Consider the following 25,239-nt stretch of genomic DNA (forward strand, 5'->3'; position numbering starts at 1 on the left):
CATGATATGAACTCTACGCACGCTTCGTGTGTTTTTTTTTTTCCCACTCGTCAGGGGTACAATGGCAAAAATATATATAGATCTAAATGAAAAATATGTGGGTAAAAATTGCCTGGGTTGGACAAAGACAAAAAAAGGCTTTTGAATTGATGAATAAATAATGCGATCTCTTTTCAGCTTACTCTGGTCTGATCATGTGATCCTCTACGTCCGCCAACGGCGGCTGCAGGTGAATGGAAAGAGCGCTTGACAATGGGTGGTTAGGCCTGGAAGCAGTGACAATACCTATAGGCTCCTATAGCCCAAATGACAGCTCTCCCCTACAGCTGCTGCTGGCTGATGCAGGGGAACCAGACCACTTGATTGGCTTGGAGTGGACTGAAAATTAGTAAGCATATACTGTACATCCTTTTTACACTGGTTAGTCAGCATAGATGTTGGAATTCCTTTGAACTGCCCCAAAAACATGTGGTTCGCGGACCTTGATCAAACTTCTGGCAGAAGTCCTCCAGGTCTCTGGTCTCAAAAATCAGCTTACCACCCTGTTTCATGGTAGCTGTGGACAAGGTAGGATGGGGTTTCCCTGTACCTTCTTTATATACCAGTTTTGTTGATCAGTGGATCATTACTTGGATCTTTAGCATGCGCAACATTGTTATTTTTGTCATGCAAGACATGAAGCACTTAAGGCATCAGTTACGAAGTGTTCTACACATTGCGCGTCCCCGCCCCCCCCCCCCCCCCCCCCCCTCTAGCTGTTATTTTCTTGCTTTGTTTGAGCCTATGGGTAACGTTATGACATTAGTCAGAGAAGGAAAATAGGTTAATGATGTAATGCTTCGTAGACCTGTAACTGTGCACTTCTGGCTGCAATTTTCCGTAAGCTGATCGTTTGCTTAATCACCTGTTGCCTAATACCTCAGTGAAACAGCCACAGGAACTCTGTTAGGACCTGTTATTGCAATCCCTTCATACCAGACAGACGGTGTTTCCTCTGTCTGCACCCATTCCATGAGCACCCAGCAGAGGTCCTCACTTGGCAATGGCGGATTAAAGATGTTTTGGAACAGCAGCACATCCTCTACAGGCCCTGAGGAGGCCCACAACTTCCTCTCAGGTTGATGGCTGTTTTTTTTGGAGCAAAGTCTTGCACTGACACCACTTCAGCCCCTGATTCCAGCTCCCACACAACATGAGCAGAGAATTCTGCTTTAGTCTTAGAGGCCACGTTTACTGCATCTATTCCAAAGACTAATGGCACTACTATAAACTGTAGGTGCCTGGAGCTAAAAATGCTCTTTTGGCTCCCCCCACCCCACTTGCGCACCACAAACTGGATTTCATGGCACACTTAGGCCCCGTACGCACGACCGGATCGATCCGCTGGGATTGATCCGCGGATCAGTTCCAGCAGATGGATCCGGTCGTGTGTACGGCCTAGCGGACATTTTCAGGCGGATAAAAATCCAGCCGACGGATTTTCAGCGGATAAAAATTTCTTAGCATGCTAAGAAATCTATCCGCTGGAATCCAGTCCAGCGGACTGATCCGGTCGTCTGTACAGACTCACCGGATCAGTCCGTCTGCTCCCATCCCTCGCATGCGTCGTAATGATTCGACGCATGCGTGGAAGTATTTACCTTCCAGGGTCGCCGCGTCATCGTCGTGGCGACGGCGCCGCACGTCACCGCGGATGTATTCCGCGGGGATTTTGATCTGATGGTGTGTACAGCCATCAGATCAAAATCCGCCAGAGGATTTATCCGCTGGAAACGGTCCGGCGGACCGTTTCCAGCGGAAATCCTCTCGTGTGTACAAGGCCTTACATTCTGACTGACCATTCTTGCACAAAATAATCAATCTACTGTTCTTTTGAGGACCTTGCCTTTTTGAAGTCGTTGGCTCTGGTAGGTCCAGCCCTGCATCTGACTTACCATATTGTCAGTTGCCCATACTATGGCACACTGGACTGGAGAACTCAATAGTGAACTCTCTCTTGATATAGACAATCCTATTCCTAATGCAACATTACAGCTCTTTCCTTCAGCCCTACTCTTCTGCATAGAAGCCATGGAGAATGTGATTTCTCAAATCTCCAGAATGTCTGTCTTTCAATTTCTGTGCCTATGCAGAATTCTATAGCTAGGTTAGCTGAGCTTGCTTGGGGGAAACGTATCTTTTTGCCTGAGGTGAGCTCTTCTTGGAAAAACACATTAAGGAATACATTTAAAGTGGATGTAAACCCAATTTTTTTTTTTTATGTCACAATGTACATGTAAGGTTTCCTATCATCCGTGCCCAGTCTTGCCACACAGAGTTAATCCAGGTCTGAGCAATCCCTTTTTTATTGTTCAGTGAAATAAGACTTGGAGAAAAACCACCGTAATCTGTTCCGCCCCCTTGCTGTGAGTGACAGGTTATTTACATATCTCATGCACTAGCCTTGACAGGCATTCTTTTTTAATTCCCACCCCCACTCCTTTTCTGAAGACGTGTGGTTACTTTTCTGGATTTTGACTAAATGTTAGTGATCATAGCAGAATTTCATGTAAGGAATACACAAGAGAAAATGCATGTTGACAAGGGGAGTGTAGAGGTGGGCGGGGAGTCTGACATCACGACTCCACCCACCGAGCTCCAGACAACAGATCCACCCACAAAATCTGCAGTTTTTCAGTTCTTATAACAGACAGAGGGGAAACATTTGACAGGTAAGGATACATGCAGGAGGCATGTATATCCTTATAGATCAGCACTATGGCAGTAGTTTAGAAAGGATGAGAGGGGTTTACATCCACTTTAAGGTGGTAACGAAGGGAGGGCGTTCCTACCTCACTATCCGCAAGCACACCTCTATATTTAATTGTCCTCCTTTCTTTATCGTTACATCACGGGACACAGAGCGGCATTCATTACTATATGGGTTATATGGAGTACCTTCAGGTGATGGACACTGGCAATCTCAAACAGGAAATGCCCCTCCCTATATAACCCCCTCCCATAGGAGGAGTACCTCAGTTTTTACGCCAGTGTCTTAGGTGTTGGTCATGGTTTAGCTTGCCTCCGCATCCTTGGGATTAGGTGAGCTAACCGGTTCTGTCCAAAGGCCTCAGCGCTAAAGTGGTCAGTAACCGGACCCCAAACCCTTGGGGTATAGCCCATAATGCTTTTCTTTTTAGAGAGCTGGACCCTGGGCCCAGAACTTAGAAACCTTTGGGTGCCTAATGTTTTCTGTTGCCAGAGTGCTATATGGGCCCAGGACAGTGGATCCTTCATAGGAACCCAGGGCCTGAAGGTCTAGACATCCCCACGGAGATGGGGGAAGATTGGGCCTCTTGCTTGGCAAAGTCCTGCGGCATGGAGCAGGTAAGTGAGGGGAAAACTTGCGGAACTTGGTTCTTAGCAGGTTTTTTCTGGGGGGTCACAGGGGACATGCCTAAAGTTATGCGCTGCATCTGGCAAACTAGTCACATATCTTAATGATAGGATGACTCTATGTGTATTTTTTCCCCATAAGAAGTGACCTCCCTTGTAGTGTTGGAAAAGCATTGAGTGGGGCCTGTGTAATATAAAGTGTATGTGTGTGTCAGAGAGCTATGCTTACCTGCAAGCCTCCAGGCAATGCTCCATCAGTCTTCCTCCTCAGAGCCTGCAAGCAGGCAGAACGCTGACCTCCTCGTGGTTCCAGCTGGAGCAGAGAGGCTCCCTTCCCCCCAACCCCCCCCCCCTATCGGCGGGCGCGCGCGTTCACGTGTTATAGGCGCAATTCGCGCCGTTTAGCTGAGGGGGGAAGGGCGGGTCAGTCGTTTAAGGAAGGGGCGGCCCTTCCTTTTTCGTTCCAAACAGCTCTTTCGATACATAGGAACTGGGGAGGAAAGACCAGAGCGGCAGCACGGGGCGCCGAGGACACACAGTGGCCAGAAAGAATATTGCAGTCTTCAGAAGACTGTTTTCAAGCCTAGAAATAGGCTGTTTCTTTTCCATCTCATAGTTTTTCTTGCAATACTACTCAGGGGGACAGAATGTTTTTTCTTTCCTGGATTTGAAACAAAAAAAAAAAGATTGAAAAAAAAAAAAAAAAGTCATCTAGGGGAGAGGAAGCATTTTTTATCCCCCAAACAGGTGTTTGGGCAATTAACTTTTATAGTTCCAAGTACCAATAAGTAGCAGGTGTACCTCGGTATTGTACCATGGCATCCGGGTCAGAGGGTACAAGAGGTGGGGATTCCCCCAGAGAGTCTGAGGTCTCGGACAAAGCTATGCCGCTGCTTTCCCCACAGGGAGCCTTGGGGCCATCGGGATCTGGGGCTGGAGCTGGCGCGGGTCAGTCCAACCCTAAGATGGTCACGGACGAGGTATTACTCACCTCTTTAAGAGAGATGGAGAAAAGAATGGGAAAAATGATAGCCACAGCTATGCGGGGCAGTAAACGGATTAGATCTCCGTCGCCCGAGCGTGGACCCTCAGAAGAGGAGGTCCTTTCCTCAGGGGAATTGGACGATCTCTTGGACAAGGACTAAGTAGGTTCAGGGATCGAAGATCCGGATACAGAGGAGTCTGGAGCAGTCTCCCAAGGGGAGGGCTGGTGGATTCAAGCCTTAACGGACTTGGTCCATAATGCATTCAACTTGCCAGTACCAGATCTCCAGGTTTCGACGGTTTCAGCTTTGGGCTCACTAAGGGCGCCTCAAAGCAATGCAGTGTTTCCGATCCACCCTCTATTAGAGGGAGTTTTGTTCCAAGATTGGAACAAGCCAGATAAAATCTTCTTACCACCTAAAAGATTCTCTGCCCTATATCCTATGGAAGATAAATTTTCCAAGAAATGGGCTACTCCTGCAGTGGACGCAGCCATCTCATGTGTTAACAAGTCGTTAACATGCCCTGTAGAAAACATACAGGTATTCAAGGATCCAGTTGATAAACGCTTGGAAGCACTACTTAAGAACTCCTTCACTACTGCAGGGGCAGTAGTACAGCCAGCTGTGGCTGCGATTGGGGTTGCTCAAGCATTATCGGATCAAATTAAGCAGATGCTTAAACTTATTCCTGCCCAGCAGGCAGAAGAATTTTCGGATTTCCCTAGGGCCATATGTTTTACGGTAGACGCAATTAAGGATTCTATCCAGCAAGCGTCACGTTTATCGTTATCCCTTATCCATATGAGAAGACTCTTATGGTTAAAGAGCTGGGAGGCCGAGCCCCCATGCAAGAAGCTCCTGGTAGGGTTCCCCTTCCATGGAGGACGACTCTTCGGAGAAGACCTAGATAAATACATTCAGACCATTTCAAACGGCAAAAGTACTCTCTTGCCAACTAAGAAGAAGTTTCAGGGGCCTGCGTTTAAACGACAGTACTCCCCTGGGCAGGGGCCCTCTAATGCCAAACAGTATCGACGGCCTCCTGCGAAAGCAAACTTCGGCTTCAACAGCAAGTCTCAAGGACAGGCTGCTAGAGGCAGAAAGCAGTGGTTTCGCAAACCAGCAAAACCAGCCCCCAAGCCAACCTTATGAAGGGGCGCCCCCACCCACGAAGGTGGGGGGAAGGCTGCGACTCTTTTCAGTGGTTTGGGAAGCCAGCATTCCCGACGAGTGGGTACGGTCTTCCGTGGCCACGGGCTACAAATTAGATTTCCTAAAGTTTCCTCCTCCTCATTTCCAGGAGTCGAGGATTCCAAACGATCCGGAGAAAGGAGCCGCATTAATGTCGGCATTAAATCATCTACTTTCCCAGGAAGTAATAGTAGAGGTACCAGTCCTGGAACAGGGGCTAGGTTTCTACTCCAACCTATTCATCATCCCGAAGTCCAATGGAGATGTCAGGCCAATTTTGGACCTAAAGATGGTAAATGCATACCTAAAGATCCGCTCATTTCGGATGGAATCCGTGCGGTCAGCAGCTGCCACACTCCAAAAGGACGACTTCATGGCGTCCATAGACATAAAGGATGCCTACCTTCATGTTCCAATTTATCAGCCACATCAAAAATATCTACGCTTCATGGTGGCTTCGCGTCACTTCCAATTCGTGGCGCTTCCCTTCGGGTTGGCTACGGCCCCCCGGGTGTTCACGAAGGTCCTAGCTCCAATCCTAGCCAAACTAAGGATCCAAGGGGTCACGATCCTAGCATACCTGGACGACCTCCTAGTCATAGATCACTCGTCTCCCGGCTTGGAGCGAGCAGTGGCCCTCACGGTCCAATACCTCGAGAAGTTCGGCTGGGTCCTAAATCGAGAAAAGTCAGCTTTCCTGCCCACAAGGCAGTTGGAATATCTCGGCATGAGATTAGACACAGAACAACAAAGAGTGTTTCTACCTCTGAGGAAGGTCAAAGCCATCAAGGAATTAATCCTACTGGTTCTAAGCAAAAAGGGAACCGACTATTCGCCTATGTATGAGGTTACTAGGCAAGATGGTGGCCACATTCGAGGCGGTACCATACGCCCAGAGTCACACTCGCATCCTGCAGGCAGCCATCCTGTCAGCATGGAGCAGAAGGCCACAGGCCTTGGATATCCCGTTGCCGCTCTCATCAAGAGTCCGACAAAGTCTGTGTTGGTGGTTAGACCCTCAGAATCTACTGAAGGGGAGATCTTTCAGCCCAGTGGCTTGGAAGATAGTGACCACAGACGCCAGCCTGACAGGCTGGGGAGCAATTTTGGATGGTTGCACTCGCCAAGGTACTTGGGCAAAGCTAGAGGAGCAGTTGCCCATCAACATCTTGGAGCTCAGAGCTGTTCGACTAGCCCTCAGGGCTTGGACGTCAAGATTGCAGGGGTTCCCGGTGAGAATTCAATCAGACAATGCCACGGCCGTGGCATACATAAATCACCAAGGGGGAACCAGGAGTCAAGCCGCTCAGAGAGAGGTGAGCTTGATTCTCCTATGGGCAGAGGCTCATGTGCCCTGCATATCGGCAATATTCATTCCCGGAGTGGACAACTTTCAGGCGGACTTCTTAAGCCGCCAGACTCTATGGCCGGGGGAATGGTCTCTGCATCCACAAATCTTTCAAGCACTCTGCCAAAGATGGGGAGTGCCGGACGTGGATGTCATGGCATCGAGACTCAACAAGAAGCTAGACAGGTTCATGTCCCGCTCAAGGGATCCGATGGCCTGCGGAACCGATGCGCTGGTTTGCCCTTGGCATCAGTTCAAACTTCTTTATGCGTTTCCCCCGCTCCAGTTACTACCCCGCCTGCTGCGCAGGATCAGGGTGGAGCACATACCAGTCATCCTGGTAGCTCCAGCATGGCCCAGAAGGGCATGGTACTCACTAATCTTAAGGATGGTAGTGGGAGACCCTTGGACTCTTCCTCTACGGCCAGACCTGCTATCGCAAGGTCCGATCCTCCACCCTGCCTTACGGCATCTAAATTTGACGGCCTGGAAGCTGAATCCCTGATTCTCAGGGGTAGAGGTCTGTCTCAGAAAGTAATCTCTACCCTAATCAGAGCCAGGAAACCGGTCTCGAGGGTGATTTATCACAGGGTCTGGAAGGCCTATGTAGGCTGGTGTGAGTCCAAGCTATGGCTTCCTCGCAAATTCACCATTGATAGAGTTTTAAGTTTTCTCCAGCTAGGAGTGGATAAAGGATTGGCATTAAGCACAATCAAAGGACAGATTTCTGCTCTGTCAGTGTGGTTTCAGCGGCCGCTGGCCACCCACTCGCTGGTTAAGACCTTCCTTCAAGGGGTCTTACGTATTAAACCTCCAGTTAAATCCCCGCTTTGCCCGTGGGATTTAAATCTTGTTCTGTCAAGTTTACAGAAACAACCGTTTGAGCCGTTGGCTGAAATTCCTTTGGTTTTACTGACAAGGAAGTTAGTATTTTTGGTCGCCATAGTTTCCGCAAGAAGAGTATCGGAACTGGCGGCCTTATCCTGTAAGGAACCATATCTTATTTTTCATAAGGACAGGGTCGTTCTCCGCCCTCATCCTTCCTTCCTACCGAAGGTTATATCCAGTTTTCATTTGAACCAGGATTTGGTATTACCATCCTTCTTCCCTAAACCTACTTCCAGAAAGGAAGGGTTGCTGCATACCTTGGATATCGTCAGGGCCATGAAGGCCTATCTTAAAGCTACAAAGAAGATCCGGAAAACAGATGTGCTGTTCATTTTACCGGATGGGCCCAAGAAGGGGCAGGCAGCTGCAAAGTCCACCATTTCTAGGTGGATTAAGCAATTTAATCACTCAGGCCTACGGCTTGAAAGGGTTGCCTCCTCCAGTATCATTAAAGGCTCATTCTACTAGGGCCATGGGCGCCTCCTGGGCAGCACACCACCAGATCTCTATGGCTCAAGTCTGCAAGGCGGCAACCTGGTCTTCTGTCCACACGTTTACAAAATTCTACCAGTTGGACGTAAGAAGGAATTCTGATACAGCCTTTGGGCAGGCAGTGCTGCAGGCTGCAGTTTGAGACCCTCGGATTCCGGGGGCTCCTCTTTTTTGAGTTAAATTTAAAATTTAAGATTATTTTTCTCAACTAAGTTGGATTTATTATGATTTGAGTATTTCTCTAAATTAAATCCTTTTGTCTTGGAGATGTTCTCCCTCCCCTCATTGTAAGCATTGCTTTGGGACATCCCATATAGTAATGAATGCCGCTCTGTGTCCCGTGATGTAACGATAAAGAAAAATAGATTTTTAATACAGCTTACCTGTAAAATCTTTTTCTTGGAGTACATCACGGGACACAGAGCTCCCACCCCTCTTTTGAGGACCATTTTGGGAGGCATACTGCTTGCTACAAAACTGAGGTACTCCTCCTATGGGAGGGGGGTATATAGGGAGGGGCATTTCCTGTTTGAGATTGCCAGTGTCCATCACCTGAAGGTACTCCATATAACCCATATAGTAATGAATGCCGCTCTGTGTCCCGTGATGTACTCCAAGAAAAAGATTTTACAGGTAAGCTGTATTAAAAATCTCTTTTTTGTACTCTGTGAATTTGATCTTTTTGCCCCCTTTTTACTCTCTGTATTTGATCTTTTTGCCCCCGGCAGCCGTCGTCATTTACTGCATCTTTTTGTGGCAAATCATCCACATCTAAGCCCACCGGACCTGCCCAGAATCCACCTTATTAATTTTTGCCTTTACCTCCTGGAAGTAGGGAGAACATGCATTAACATTTGTCCCAGCTTAGCATAGAAACATCCCAGAATTTTATTTTACTCTATCTTTTGGAGAGGTACACGGAAATCTCTATTGCTCTCTTCTTTCGATTTCCTTTCTAATGTTGCTATTGCTGCTTCACAAAAAGCAGGCAGTTTTCCTACTCCATCCTTACAACCCCAAGGGGTGGTCATCTCCTTCTTTTAGGAAGAATTACAAGGACTCTTCAAATCCTTCACAGGGTCTCTTTCTTATTTGTTTAGGGATGCATGTTCCACCATTCCTTTAACAGATCTAATTATTGCAGTAGCTACAGTGTTTGCCCAAAAATAAGACCTAGCGGTATTTTCCAGGAGAACTGCAATATAAGCCCTACCCCGAAATAAGCCCTAGTTTAAAATGTTTGTAAAATCCTTTAATCCACTCTATTACTGGAGTATATAATGTACAATGTTTGTGTTTTGTAATATAATTGTGACAAATGCTTCGGTACGCCACCCCCTGAAGTTCTCACAGTAGGCAAGAGCTCCGGCAGGTCACGGAAGTACCGAACGGTGCTATAACGAAGGTACTTGGCACATTTTGAGTACAAAAACGCACACATTGTACATTATATACTACTGTAACAAAGTGGATTATAGGAGTTTACAAGCATTTTAAAGCAGTTCACACTTGGGATTCCTGACAGGCAGAGAGGGAGAGGGGGAGAGATGACTTCACATTACATGGTAAGACCTACCCCGAAAATTGCCAAAATTAATATAAAACCCGGGCTTATTTTTGGGGAAACACAGCATGTGCTTAGGTCAGATTTCATGAATCGGATTTACATTCATTTGAATTCTTATGCCCTGTACATACGATCTGAGTTTTTGTCGGAATAAACTCAGACGGGTTTTTCCGACAGAGTTCCGTTCAAGCTGTCTTGCATACACATGGACACACCAAATTCCGACTGTCAAAAACGCGGTGACGTACAACACTACGACGAGCCCAGAAAAATGAAGTTCAATGCTTCTGTGCATGCATGTTTTTTTCTCCGTCGGAGTTCCATACAGATGAACGGAATTTCCGATATCATTTTTTTCTGTCGGAAATAAAGAGAACATGTTCTCTTTCTAACTCCGTCGGAATTTCCGAAGAAAAAAGACAGATGGGGCATACACACGGTCAGGATATCCGATGAAAAAATTCCGTCTGACTTTTTCCATCGGAAATTCCAATTGTGTCTATGAGGCATAAGGCTTCATGTGCAAGGGATGTTTTTACAACCTCTCCTAAACAATTTTACTTGACGGATAGCGTTAATATGCTGCGTTTTTTGTCCTCAAATGGGCAAAAATGAAACGCCTGTAAACGAAATGCGTCTAAACGTGAGTTACCGCGTTTTAGAAGCGTTTGGCGCTTGAAATGCCTCTAAATTCAACTGCCTAGAAATGACTGTAAATGACCCTGTGTGCGTGTACTGATAAGATAACATAGAGGAGAGTTCATCAGCAGTTGAAAAAAAATGCCCAACTGCTCCCAAACATCCATTTGGCAGCAAATGTGTACATGAGGCCTAAATATTATCCCAAACCTACACCTACTATTATGATACAAGCAAAGTATTCTAGTGACTATGAGAATAATACCAATGGTTATCATCACCAAGGTACCATTTTTTTTAGAGCTGGCGGCTGGCTTTTTAATTGATGACAACTGTTGCGGCTTATAAACCGCTCGTCGTTATCACAAGCAGGGGGGGGGACCTGCCATGCCCTCCGGCTGTCTGGAGTCCCGAACAAAGCCGTAATTGCTCGCGCACCAAAAAAAAGCATACTTAAGTCGCGTCGGTAATATGTAAACAGTGTTCAAATTACACACGATCGTTGGAGCGAAAGAAATAATTCGAGCAAAAGTCCTTCTCTGTAACTCTAAAGGGGTAACTGTTAAACGTTTTTAAACATACTCTATGGAGATTTTTAAGTACTGTAGTTAGACACCATTCCACGAGTGAATGCAATTTTAAAGCGAAACATGTTGGGTATCTGTTTACGCAGCATACATGCTAGGGGAAGTACAACTGGGGGATCTGTAGTGAAGGATCTGGGGGTTTTAGTTGATCATAAGCTCAATAATGGCATGCAATAGTGGTAAAAGGTAATTTTCGTGCCAAAAAAATTGTGAGTGTATAACCACACTAATGTGGTTGAATGAGAGCTGCTCCCCTGGAAATGGAGTGTATAACTCCTATTTAGTGAATAGTAGGGTGGTAAGGGGCGCTAGTGAGAAATGGGATAAGACTCACTTGGACAATGACTGTGGTGGATAAAATGTAAAATAAATATATAAATATTCCTCAACAGGTGATTAAACAATTAGTGGATAAATTAATAGCCAGTGTACATATTAGTGTGATTAAGTGAAAAAACATACAATTCATAAATAATTCATTTACATGAACAATGTGGTGTGACACACAGAGCCCAGAATAAACTAAATGCAAAGTCCAAATGCAGGCTCGTCAGTGCAATCAGAAAAACCTCCACCTCCGTGTCGACGTATGTCCGCGTTCCACCGTCGGCTGTTCAGGAAGCCGGATGGTTGGGGAATCAAAATCATGTGACCAGGCTACGCCGCCATTACCATTAATAAACACGTTTGGGTATCGATCGCTGTAAATGGTGAAGGAACACTTAGGCCCCGTACGCACGGTTGGACAAAACCGATGAGAATGGATCGAGGTTCAGTTTCATCGGTCCAAACCAACTGTGTGTATAGCCCATCGGTCTGTTTTCCTTCGGTCCAAAATTTTAAAACATGCTTCAAAACTGAACCGATGGACCGCTGCCCGATCGGTCCAAACCGATGGTTAGTACAGAAAAGCATCGGTTCAAAAGCCCCGCATGCTCAGAATCAAGTCGACACATGCTTGGAAGCATTGAACTTTGTTCTATTCAGCACGTCGTGTGTTTTACGTCACCGCATTCTGACCCGATCGTTTTTTGGAACGATGGGGTGTACGCATATCAGGCCGTCAGGCCACTTCAGCGGTGAACCGATGAAAACGGTCCGTCGGACCATTCTCATCGGTTTGCAACGACCGTGTGTACAAGGCCTTAGAGGCACAAACCATATGAGAAGATTTTTGATTGAATATCTTGATTACACAGTGGATTACTAATTGAATTTGTTGAAATACTTACCCTTCCTTTGGGTATTCACGGCAATCGAGTCATCACTTATCTTTTGGACTTTGCATTTAGTTTATTCTGGGCTCTGTGTCTCACACCACATTGTTCATGTAAATTAATTATTTATAAATTGTATTTTTTTTTCACTTAATCACACTAATATGTACACTGGCTATTAATTTATCCACTAATTGTTTAATCACCTGTTGAGGAATATTTATATATTTATTTTACATTTTATCCACCACAGTCATTGTCCAAGTGAGTCTTATCCCATTTCTCACTAGCGCCCCCTACCACCCTACTAATGGCATGCAATGCCAAGCTGCGGTTTCCAAAGCGAGCAAAGTCCTTTCTTGTATTAAGAGAGGTATGGACTCCAGAGAGAGAGAGAGATATATCATTTTGCCCCTGTACAAATCATTAGTAAGATCTCATCTGGAATATGCAGTTCAGTTTTGGGCACCAGTTCTCAAAAAGGATATCGGAGAACTGGAGAAAGTGCAGAGAAGGGCAACCAAACTGATAAGAGGCATGGAGGAGCTCAGCTATGAGGAAAGATTAGAAGAACTGAATTTATTCACTCTTGAGAAGAGAAGAATAAGGGAGGATATGATCCACATGTGCAAAAATATAATGGGTCCATATAGTGAACTTGGTGTTGAGTTATTCACTTTACGGTCAACACTGAGGACAATGGGGCACTCTTTACGTCTAGAGCAGTGATTCTCAACCTTTCTACTGCCGTGACCCCTTGATAAAATTTCCCAAGTTGTGGGGACCCCTAACAGTAAAATTATGGAATGGGATGAGTGGCAGTGCTGGCGGGGAGTTGGGATGAGTGGCAGTGCTAGGGGGGGGGGGGGGGGAGTTCTGATCAGTCAACTTAAGTGCCTTAAGATCATCTGCTAATCTGAGAACTGTAGTGGGGACTTTTAATGGCAACTCTAATCACAGATAGTGTTACTTACTGTGTCTCGAAGCACTGACACCTATGCCAAAATCAGGATATAGGGTCTCCTCTGGCTCCTCCAAATTCCCATTCCTCACCAGTCTGCTGACCTCTAGTCTCTCCCCCCCCCCCCCACCCATGCCGTGAACTGAATGGGCGGCTGTGAAGAGGCAGAGTGGGCGGTCGCGGACTCCAGGAACAGCTGCTGGGCAGCCACCAAAAGGCTGGGAGAGCGGTGCAGGCTTCAGGAACAGCCCAGGATTCGGTGACCCCTGGCAAATTGTAATTTGACCCCCGAGGGGGTCCCGACCCCCAGGTTGAGAACCACTGGTCTAGAGGAAAAGAGATTTCATCTCCAAATACGGAAAGGTTTCTTCACAGTAAGAGCTGTGAAAATGTGGAACAGACTCCCTCCAGACGTGGTTCTGGCCAGCTCAGTAGATTGCTTTAAAGCGGGAGTTCACTCGAAAAAATTTTTTTAACATTAGTTTGAGGCTAATTAAGGGGAGCAGAAACAGGTATTTTTTTTTAAATCAATGCCGTACTTACCGTTTTCGAGATAGATGTTCTCCCGCCGCTTCCAGGTATGATCTTCGGGACTGGGCGTTCCTATTTGATTGACAGCCTTCCGACGGTCGCATACAGCGCGTCACCAGTTCCCGAAAGAAGCCGAACGTCGGTGCGGCTCTATACAGCGCCTGCGCACTGACGTTCGGCTACTTTCGGAAACTCGTGACGGAATGCTGTTAATCAAATGGGAACGCCCATACTCGAATACGGCATTGATTTTTAAAAAAATACCCGTTTCTGCTCCCCTTAAATAAATAAATAAATAAATAGAGTGAAATGCATGAGAGAAGGGGGGAGGGGGAAGGCTGGAGTAATGTAAAACCTGATAAAAAGAAGAAAAATAAAAAGTAAAGCATATGTGGAAGAAGTTATTGGAGACAAAGAATAAGTTAAATGATCGGTAAAATAATTGATGAGGTGATAAAACAATATATGAACAATCCATAAATACTGACTACTATGGCCACTATGGCTCTGTGCTCATTGGTTTGTAGGATTATTAACAAGCGGTCAGCTCACACTGTACTGTGTTGCATCACAGAACTGACAACCTGGAGACTGTTGCTTTTGAGACTTATACAAGTTTTAAATAAACCTTTCATTTTTCATGATTGTGGGACTCCTATAATCTCCTTTGTTTTAGCGCTACTTTGAAGGATTTTTCAGATTTGTTTTCTTCTTTCACACCACTCCTGGTGTGCACGTCCTTTTAGCTGCCAATCAACGTTGATTTTTAATATATGATTTGTTTACATCTTTCAGTTATACATGCTTTTAGGTGTAATTTTACACTCGGACATTTTTTGGCGCTGTCTTTGTTTTGTTTGTCATTTAAGAAAGGCCTGGATACTTTCCTAAATGTACATAATATAACTAAGTACTAAGATTTGTAGGTAAAGTTGATGCAGGGTAAATCCAATTTGCCTCTCGGGGGATCAGGAAGGAATTTTTTCCCCTGCTGTAGCAAATTGGATCATGCTCTGCTGGGGCTTTTTGCCTTCCTCTGGATCAACTGTGGGTATGAAGTTGGGTGTATGGGATTGTACTGTGTTTTTTATTTTGTTTTTTTATTTTTTTGTGGTTGAACTGGATGGACTTGTGTCTTTTTTCAACCTGACTATGTAATTATGTATAACATCTTTCACAATGTTCAAAAAAATGGGCCAACTCAGTGTAATGTCTTTTCCAAAATGCATTTGAAAGACCTCTGCGCAAATACTGTGTGACTTAAAATATTGCAACGACTGCCATGTTATTTTCTTGGGTCTTTGCTAAAATATTATTGATATATAATGTTTGGGGGTTCTAAGTAATTTTCTAGCAAAAAATACAAATGTTTAACTTGTAAACAAGTGTTAGAAATGATCTTGGTCTTGAAGTGGTTAAAATTTATTTTACTGAAAGTTATAATGTGCAAGAATTCTTCACAAAAACTTTTTCTTAACCTTTTGATTTGTTGTGGAGAAATTCCTGTTAAGTCCAAGAAACCTTACCTGCAGATTTCCACATTACAAATGGCCACATTGCACATTATAAAATGGCTAAACCTATTTTTCTTTTACTGTTCCCTTTAGACATATTGAGGGGTGACAGATTTCCTCCGAAGTATGCGGTGATCAGTGAAGGAGAGACAAACTGCCATGTTTTTTTCCTGAGACAACAGACTGTGGCTGGAAGCTGAAGATGCGGTCATGGACAGGCTCCTGGCGTTGGATAATGCTCATTCTTTGTGCCTGGGGCACATTGTTATTTTACATTGGTGGGCATTTGGTACGAGACAATGATAGCCCCGACCACTCCAGTAGAGAACTGTCTAAAATACTGGCTAAACTTGAACGATTAAAACAGCAAAATGAAGACTTGAGGAGAATGGCAGAATCCCTTAGGTAAGAGGTCCAGATCAGATTTAAAGTTTAGGTTGTGGAATGTTTGTACTAATATCAAATTTGAACTTAAGATTTTTAATTAAATATGGTCAGTTTAAATCCTGCTATGAAATATGTATTCTACTCCACATGCTCAAGTGTTTTTATAGGACTAGTTTGCTTTTAGTAATGTTGGATGTTACACCAATATTTAGTAACATGTTAATGTGCACATCTCCCCACACCTCCTCTTCTTTGGCCCCCAGCTGGCAATTTTAGCTCCTCATCTGTGTGCCCCTGTAGCAAGCCATTGGCTATGGGGGCGCAGGTGCGTGCATGCTCCCCCGCTGTGTGTGTCTATGGAGCCGAGCCATAACCGCTTCCTCCTTACAGAATTTAATTGACAGCAGTAGGAGCTAATGGCTCCTGCTGCTGCCCAAGTCCCTGGGTAAAGGGGCACATGTGACAAGCATACGAAGCTTGACAGCAAAATTTTAGTTTTGTCGTGCATTTAACAGCCCATTGAAGTGAATGGGCTGCCTTATTCACAATGTGCAAAACATGCAAGTAAAAGGGAGGACCTTGCATTCACGCTATGCAAAGTGTGAATCCAGCATTGAGGGCTTTCAGGAAGTGTTTGCTTTCTTGCTTTCTAATGTCAATAATACAGTTTGTGTCCTTTGTCTTACCAGTAAAGTGGTCCTCTGATATAAAATATCCTGTAGCAATAAATATCACAGGGCACATGAATTCATCATACATATACAATGATGGTACCCTAACTGCTGAGAAGTACAAGTCGTTCCAGACCTTGCTTTTGCAAAATTGAAGCATCAATTGCTCCCCCCCCCCCCTCTGAGATTGTAAGTTCTAACAAGCAGGGCTCTGATTCCTCCTGTATTGTATTGTATTGAATTGTATTGCAACTGTGTTGTCTGCCCTCACATTGTAAAGCTCTGTGCAAACTGTTGGTGCTATATAAATTCTGTATAATCAAATTAATACAATAAGAATAGAATGCTCCCTAACCACTTTAGCCCCGGACTAATATGCAGGCAAAGGACCTTGCCCCTTTTTGCGATTCGGCACTGCATCGCTTTAACTGACAATTGCGCGGTCGTGCGACGTGGCTTCCAAACAAAATTGGCGTCCTTTTCTTCCCACAAATAGAGCTTTCTTTTGGTGGTATTTGATCATCTCTGCATTTTTTTTTTTTGCGCTATTAAACAAAAATAGAGCGACAATTAAAAAAAATATATATATATTTTTAACTTTTTGCTATAATCCCCCCCAAAAAAATGTTTTCCCTCAGTTTAGGCTGATACGTATTCTTCTACATATTTTTGGTAAAAAAATCGCAATAAGCGTTTATTGATTGGTTTGCGCAAAATTTATAGCGTTTACAAAATAGGGGATAGTTTTATGGCATTTTTATTTAATGCTTTTTTTTACTACTAATGGCGGCGATCAGCGTTTTTTTTCGTGACTGTGGCATTATGGCATACACATCGGACACTTTTCATTTTTGGGACCATTGTCATTTTCACAGCAAAAAGTGCTATAAAAATGCACTGATTACTGGGAAAATGACAATGGCAGTGAAGGGGTTAACCAGGAGGGGGCGCTGTAGGGGTTAAGTGTGACCCAATCACCGGACTCCGGCGGCGATGGGGTCAGTGGGGTCCCGCGGGCGCGGTCATGGAGGACAGGACCGGGTCGCGAGCAAACATGTTATACTTGCCTCCACTGTGCAGTTAGTTTTGCACAGAGTGGCCCCGATCCACGTCTTTGGGGGTCCCTCGACGGCTGTCTCTGGTCCTCCCCGCAAGAACTCACCACATTCATGCGAGAGAGCTCGCATGGTGGTGAGTCCTTGCGGGCGGCATAGATTGCATTAAGGTGATTTATTTTTTCGTTTACAACTCCTTTAAGCGGTTAAAGAAATGAAACACAAATAGTGATACAACATTCTCCGTTTAAAAATTGTAAGCATGCAACTCAATACCTAAATGACATCTAAGGCCCCATGCACACAAGACGCTGGTAAATGCGTGTTCAGAGGCAGTTGGACAGCTTTTTCAACTGCCCCTGAACACATTCAATGTTATCCTATGTGTCCATGCACACAGTCACATTTTTCAGCGTTTTCCGTCAGTCGCGTTTATCCTCGTTTTTCCAGAAGCAAAAAAATGGGATCAGACGCAAAAGTTTCGCGATTTCGTTTATAGGCGTTTTTTAAAGGTGACCTATTTTTTTACATTAGAAATCTCAAAAATGTGGGCAAATGATGAAAAACCATTAAAAAAAACACTGTAATTGCTTGCATTGCATTGTGGACAACCCACAACTTGTGGCAGGTGACGTGACAAGTGGACAATTCACAACTTGTGGCAAGTGGACACTCCACAACTTGTGGCAAGTGGACACTCCACAACTTGTGGCAGGTGTCGTGGCAAGTGGACACTCCACAACTTGTGGCAGGTGTCGTGGCAAGTGGACACTCCACAACTTGTGGCAGGTGATGTGGCCAATCCACAACTTGTGGCCGGGTGACGTGGCAAGTGGACAATCAACAACTTGTGGCAGGTGACGTGGCTAGTGGACAATCAACAACTTGTGGCAGGTGACGTGGCTAGTGGACAATCCACAACTTGTGGCCAGGTGACGTGGCTAGTGGACAATCCACAACTTGTGGCCAGGCGACGTGGCCAGGTGACATGGCAAGTGGACAATCCACTACTTGTGGCAGGTTACGTGGCCAGGTGACATGGCAAGTGGACAATCCACTACTTGTGGCAGGTTACGTGGCCAGGTGACATGGCAAGTGGACAATCCACAACTTGTGGCAGGTGATGTGGCCAGTTGACGTGGCAGGTGACGTGGCCAGTGAACAATCCACAACTTGTGGTAGGTGACGTGGCCAGGTGACGTGGCAAGTGGACAATCCACAACTTGTGGCAGGTGGTGTGGCCAGGTGACGTTGGCAAGTGGACAATTCACAACTTGTGGCAGGTGACGTGGCCAGTGGACAATCCACAACTTGTGGCTAGGTGACGTGGCAGGTGACGCGGCCAGGTGACAAGGCCAGGTGACGTGGCAAGTGGCCAATCCACAACTTGTGGCAGGTGACGTGGCTAGTGGACAATCCACAACTTGTGGCCAGGTGACGTGGCCAGGTGACATGGCAAGTGGACAATCCACAACTTGTGGCCAGGTGACATGGCAAGTGGACAATCCACTACTTGTGGCAGGTTACGTGGCCAGGTGACATGGCAAGTGGACAATCCACAACTTGTGGCCAGGTGACGTGGCCAGGTGACATGGCAAGTGGACAATCCACAACTTGTGGCCAGGTGACATGGCAAGTGGACAATCCACTACTTGTGGCAGGTTACGTGGCCAGGTGACATGGCAAGTGGACAATCCACAACTTGTGGCAGGTGACGTGGCCAGTGAACAATCCACAACTTGTGGTAGGTGACGTGGCAAGTGGACAATCCACAACTTGTGGCAGGTGACGTGGCTAGTGGACAATCCACAACTTGTGGCAGGTGACGTGGCTAGTGGACAATCCAACTTGTGGCAGGTGACGTGGCTAGTGGACAATCCACAACTTGTGGCCAGGTGACATGGCAAGTGGACAATCCAACTTGTGGCAGGTGACGTGGCTAGTGGACAATCCACAACTTGTGGCCAGGTGACGTGGCCAGGTGACATGGCAAGTGGACAATCCACAACTTGTGGCCAGGTGACGTGGCCAGGTGACATGGCAAGTGGACAATCCACTACTTGTGGCAGGTTACGTGGCCAGGTGACATGGCAAGTGGACAATCCACAACTTGTGGCCAGTTGACGTAACAGGTGACGTGGCCAGTGAACAATCCACAACTTGTGGTAGGTGACGTGGCCAGGTGACGTGGCAAGTGGACAATTCACAACTTGTGGCAGGTGATGTGGCCAGTGGACAATCCACAACTTGTGGCCAGGTGACGCGGCCAGGTGACGTGGCAAGTGGCCAATCCACAACTTGTGGCAGGTGACGTGGCAAGTGGACAATACACAACTTGTGGCAGGTGACGTAGCCAGGTGATTTGGCAAGTGGATAATCCACAGCTTGTGGCAGGTGACGTGGCAAGTGGACAATCCACAACTTTTGGCAGGTGACGTGGCCATTGACGTGGCCAGGTGATGTGGCAAGTGGACAATTCACAACTTGTGGCAGGTGATGTGGCAAGTGACACGCTAAATACAAGTACACTGCTGCTCTCTCAGCTGCTGTTCACTCTGGTCTCACAAAATGGCTGAAATGGTTAAATAATGCTGTTTTTTGAGCTTCGGGAGGGTCTTATGATGTTTAACTAAACGCTTATAAATGCAAACACAGTAAAACGCTGCGAAGTTTGCAGCAAAACGGGCATTTTTAAACATCGGTTTTAGCCTTTAAAAACGTGTGTTCAGCAGAGTTTGCCGCTCGCCGTCAACACTACCTATGCGTGGGATTAGAGCATTCACAGAATCCAGGAAGTATTTGCTTGTGGGCTTCACAGCGCCCACAAGCAAGATGGAACCTCACAGGACACATTTTTATAAATACTTATTTACGGCCGAATTCGCATGCGGATGCCTAGAAAATTCAGAGATGTAAATACACTGTTAATAGTGTTTAATAGCAGTAGATGCACAGGTTAAAAAAAAAACGATTTCCCGCAGAACCCCCACTTTAATGCAAAGAATGCTTTCACATGAAAAAACTTCTGCCTTCACAACTTCTTTAAGATAAATTTGATCTTGTGAAATGTATGGGGATTGATGGACAAATCTAGATACCTTGCGGCGCTTAATAGTAACAATCCACTATGACTTACACACACACAAGTGACACATTTTGCTCTGGATACTGTGTCACGCTTGAATAAGTTATGGCTGGGTTAGGTTACCACTCCACCCCGACCCTATTCATGTGGGTTAGTGTTATGTTTAGTTTTATCTAGTTACAGTTTCACAGGTCTGTCATTTGAATTCATGTACAACCCCAATTCCAAAAAAGTTTGGGCGTTATTTATTTACAATAGAAAACATATCAAGTGTTTAAAATTTGCTATTTTAGGAAAAACATTTTTTTTTAAATGAATGGCACCAACACATCTCAGAATAGTTGGGACAGGGCAACAAAAATCTGGCAGAGTAAGTAGTACTAACTACTGCTGGGACAACAAATTTACACTAACACACAGCCATTAAGTACACCCCTAGGAGCACTGATTCAGTGATTGTCACATGAAAAGATATAATAAAAATATTTACAAAAATGTGAGGGGTGTACTCAGTTTTTTTAGATACTGTGTGTTTTTTAGATACTGTGTGTTTGTGTGTGTGTGTGTGTGTGTGTGTGTGTGTGTGTATATTCAATTATAAATATATACACACACACACATTGAAGCAGCACATTCCTGTTACCAATTGTGCTCCATGTTGTGGAGTTGTATGGCATAATCTGTAGACAGTGATTGTGTATTCTAAACATGAATGCATCCCATAAAGCTTGACACGTTTCGTGGTTAAAGATCACTTACTCAGGAGCTGATGACTCAACATGTCTGAAAGACATTAAATACCAATAAATCTGGTATTTGAATCGAACATCAAGAGGAGGAATAAATAAAGGAAAGTAGGGCAACTAACTATTATTTTCATAACCTATTTGGCCGATTTACGGTTTCGATTTAATCTGATGACTTTATTTTTTTTTAGGTTATTTTTCTGTGACTTAGTTTTTTTTTTGCCAATTTGTTGTTGGGCAGATTAACCACTTGCCAACCGCCGCACGATGATGTACATTGACAGAATGGCATAGGCAGGCAAATCGACGTGTGTGTGCAATATATATTGCGTCCCTGCCTCCCAGCGAGTGGGGGGCTCGATCAAGCCCACCCCCCACCCCCCGGTGTCCACGGCGGTCGGAATCCCTCCAGGAGCGATCCGTGATGAGGGGGCAGTCATCGATTCATGGCCACCCCCTCACGATCGCTCCTGGTGAATCGAATGCTTCCTCTATCTGTGAATTGTAAACACAGAGGAAGTGATGTCATCTCTCCTTGCAGCGGTCTTTTCATCCGAAGCCCGTGGAGAGAAGATATCAATAGTAAGTGCACCAACACTACACTGACACCAGTACACACAGGCACACATTTCACCCCCCAGATCACCCCCTCCGTCACTTTTTTTTTTTTTCTGATCGCTGTATTGGTGTCGCGGGTGCTGCTAGGTAGTAAGTTGGTTCTTTAGTGTCAGGTACCCCCATATATTATCTAATAAAGGTTTTAACCCCCTGATTGCCCCCCCTAGTTAACCCTTTCACCAGTGATCACCGTATGTGTTATGGGTGACACTGGTTAGTTTGTTTGCTTTTTATAGTGTCAGGGCACATACCGTTTATTACCCAATAAAGGTTTAACCCCCTGATCGGCGGGTGATATCAGTTAGGTTTAGTGTCAGGGTCTGCGTCGCCCCAGGCAGTGTCAGGTTAGTGCCAGTAGCGCTAACACCCACGCACGCAGCATACACCTCCCTTAGTGGTATAGTATCTGAATGGATCAATATCTGATCTGATCAGATCTATACTAGTGTCCCCAGCTGTTTAGGGTTCCCAAAAACACAGTGTTAGCGGGATCAGCCCAGATACCTGCTAGCACCTGCATTTTGCCCCTCCGCCCAGCCCACCCCACCCAAGTGCAGTATCGATCGATCACTGTTGCTTACAAAACACTAAACGCATAACTGCAGCATTCACAGAGTCGGGTCTGATCCCTGTGATTGCTAACAGTTTTTTTTTTTTTTTTTTGGTAGCGTTTTATACAGTTGCTGACAGCCTAGGAGCTTTTACACCTGTGAATCTCACGAGTTGTACCAGTAAATTTAGAGCACAAAATGGCAAATCGAAAGTACACATGTAAAGAGGCCTACACGTTTCTAAACACGACGTATAGTGAAAAGGAAGGAACAGTTTAAAAAAAAAACATTTTTTTTTTCTTTTTCTTTTTGTCACAAAGTTTTGAAATTTGAAAACATAAAAAATAACATTTTCTTTCTTCATTTTCAAAAACAAATGAGAGCTGTAAAATACTCGCCGTGCCTCTCCACAAATAGCTTGGGGTGTCTACTTTGCAAAATTGGATCATTTGGGGGGTTTGTGCCATCTTGGCATTTTATGGCCTTCGAAACTCTGATAGGCAGTGAGGAGTGAAATCATAAATTTGCTCTTTGAAATCCTGAAGGCAGTGATTGGTTTTGGGGGCCCCATATGCGGCTAGGCTCCCAAAAAGTCCCACACGTTGTATCCCCGTATTTAGGAGAAGCAGCGAAATTTATTTTGGGGTGTAATTCCACATATGCTCATGGCATGTTTGAGCAATATATCATTTGGTGACAACTTTGTGCAAAAAATTAAAATAAAAGTTTGTAATTTTCCCGCAACTTGTGGCAAAATATAAAATATTCCACGGACTCAACACGACTCTCAGAAAATAGCTTGGGGTGTCTACTTTCCAAAATGGGATCATTTGGGGGACGGGGATTGTGCTATTTTGGCATTTTATGGCCTTCAAAACTACAATCCTGAAGGCGGTGCTTGGTCTTCGGGGGCCCGTACATGGCTAGGCTTCCAAAAAGTCCCACACATGCGGTATCCTGGTACTCAGGAGAAGCAGCAGAATGTATTTTGAGGTGCAATTCCATATAGAACCATGGCATGTTTGAGCAATATAAAAATTTCGTTTTTTTTTTTGTCATTATTCAGTCACTTGGGACAAAAATAAATATTCAATGGGCTCAACATGCCTCTCAGCAATTTCCTTGAGGTGTCTACTTTCTACAATGGGGTCATTTGAGGGGGTTTTGTACTGCCCTGCCATTTTAGCACCTCAAGAAATAAGATCAATGATGCAATCATAAACTAAAAGCTGTATAAACTCCAGAAAATGTACCCTAGTTTGTAGATGCTATAACTTTTGCGCAAACCAATAAATATACGCTTATTGACCTTCTTCTTTTTTTTTTTTTTTTTTTTTTTACTAAAAACATGTGGCTGAATACATTTTGGCCTAAAGGTATGAATACAATTGAATTTATTAGATTTTTTCTCATAACAAAAAGTTATATATTTTTTTTTTTTTTATTAATTTCAGTCTTTTCCATTTATATTGCAAAAAATTAAAATCGCAGAGGCAGTCAAATACCATCAAAATAAAGGTGTATTTGTGGGGAAAAAAAGGACGCAAATTTCTTTTGGGTACAACATTGCATGACAGCACAATTAGCAGTTAAAGCAGCGCAGTGCCAAATTGTAAAAATACCTCTGGTCTTTAAGCTGACAAATGGTCCTGGGTGGAAGTGGTTAAAAAGTACAAATTGCTGCAAAACTGCATTACATGCTTTTCTGCAGCTTCTCTATTGAAGTATATTGAACAAAAAAAACGAAATGGCATAGTTTTGCATACAAAAAAAAAAAAAAAAAGTAAAGTCCTTTTCTTGTTATAAGAAAGTTCTTGCCCTTTCCAAATACTCAGCAGCTGAAAAAAATCATGGATGTGAACGTGTGCCATAGGAAACCATGTAAATGACCTGGTGTGACCCAGGCCTGAGATGTTTAGTAACTTAATGGGGTTAAAAAAAACTAAAATGAGTACAAAAAGAGCAAATAATCGCTACTGTAAGGGGTTAATTTTTTACTGTGGGACAGTGAAAGTAATATTTACAGTAGCGATTTGCTCTTTTTGTACTATAAAGGGCTAATTTTTTAATTTTTTTTGTGAACCCCATTATGTTACTGGCCGATGGGCATACTCAATCCTAATGACTTGCATAAAGTTTGCATTAACCACTTAAGGACCGGACCAATATGCTGCCTAAAGACCCAAGGTGTTTTTACAGTTCGGGACTGCGTCGCTTTAACAGACAATTGCTTGGTCGTGCGACGTGGCTCCCAAACAAAATTGGCGTCCTTTTTTCCCCACAAATAGAGCTTTCTTTTGGTGGTATTTGATCACATCTGCGGTTTTTAGTTTTTGCGCTATAAACAAAAATAGAGCGACAATTTTGAAAAAAATTCAATATTTTTTACTTTTTGCTATAATAAATATCCCCCAAAAACATATATAATTTTTTTTTTCCTCAGTTTAGGCCGATACGTAATCTTCTACCTATTTTTGGTAAAAAAAATCGCAATAATCGTTTATCGGTTGGTTTGAGCAAAATTTATAGCGTTTACAAAATAGGGGATAGTTTTATTGCATTTTTTTTTTTTTACTACTAATGGCGGCGATCAGCGATTTTTTTCGTGACTGCGACATTATGGCGGACACTTCGGACAATTTTGACACATTTTTGGGACCATTGTCATTTTCACAGCAAAAAATGCATTTAAATTGCATTCTTTATTGTGAAAATGACAGTTGCAGTTTGGGAGTTAAACACAGGGGGCGCTGTAACATTTAGGGTTCACTTTGTGTGTGTTTACAACTGTAGGGGGGTGTGGCTGTAGGACTGACATCATCGATCGAGT

At 44.5% G+C, this 25,239-nt stretch overlaps 1 protein-coding gene across 5 annotated transcripts in view; it reads left to right on the plus strand.

Moving 5' to 3' along the window:
* Positions 1–25,239, plus strand: part of FUT8 (fucosyltransferase 8) — a 269,165-nt gene that overhangs the window by 97,605 nt on the left and 146,321 nt on the right. For all 5 annotated transcript variants that reach the window (XM_040333742.1, XM_040333741.1, XM_040333740.1 and 2 more), the window contains one exon: positions 15,390–15,701. In XM_040333742.1, coding sequence (XP_040189676.1) covers positions 15,499–15,701 — 203 coding nt within the window. In that variant the 5' untranslated portion in view covers positions 15,390–15,498. The remainder of the gene's footprint in view (positions 1–15,389; positions 15,702–25,239) is intronic.

Source organism: Rana temporaria, chromosome 13 (assembly GCF_905171775.1).
Source record: "Rana temporaria chromosome 13, aRanTem1.1, whole genome shotgun sequence".
Taxonomy (NCBI): domain Eukaryota; kingdom Metazoa; phylum Chordata; class Amphibia; order Anura; family Ranidae; genus Rana; species Rana temporaria.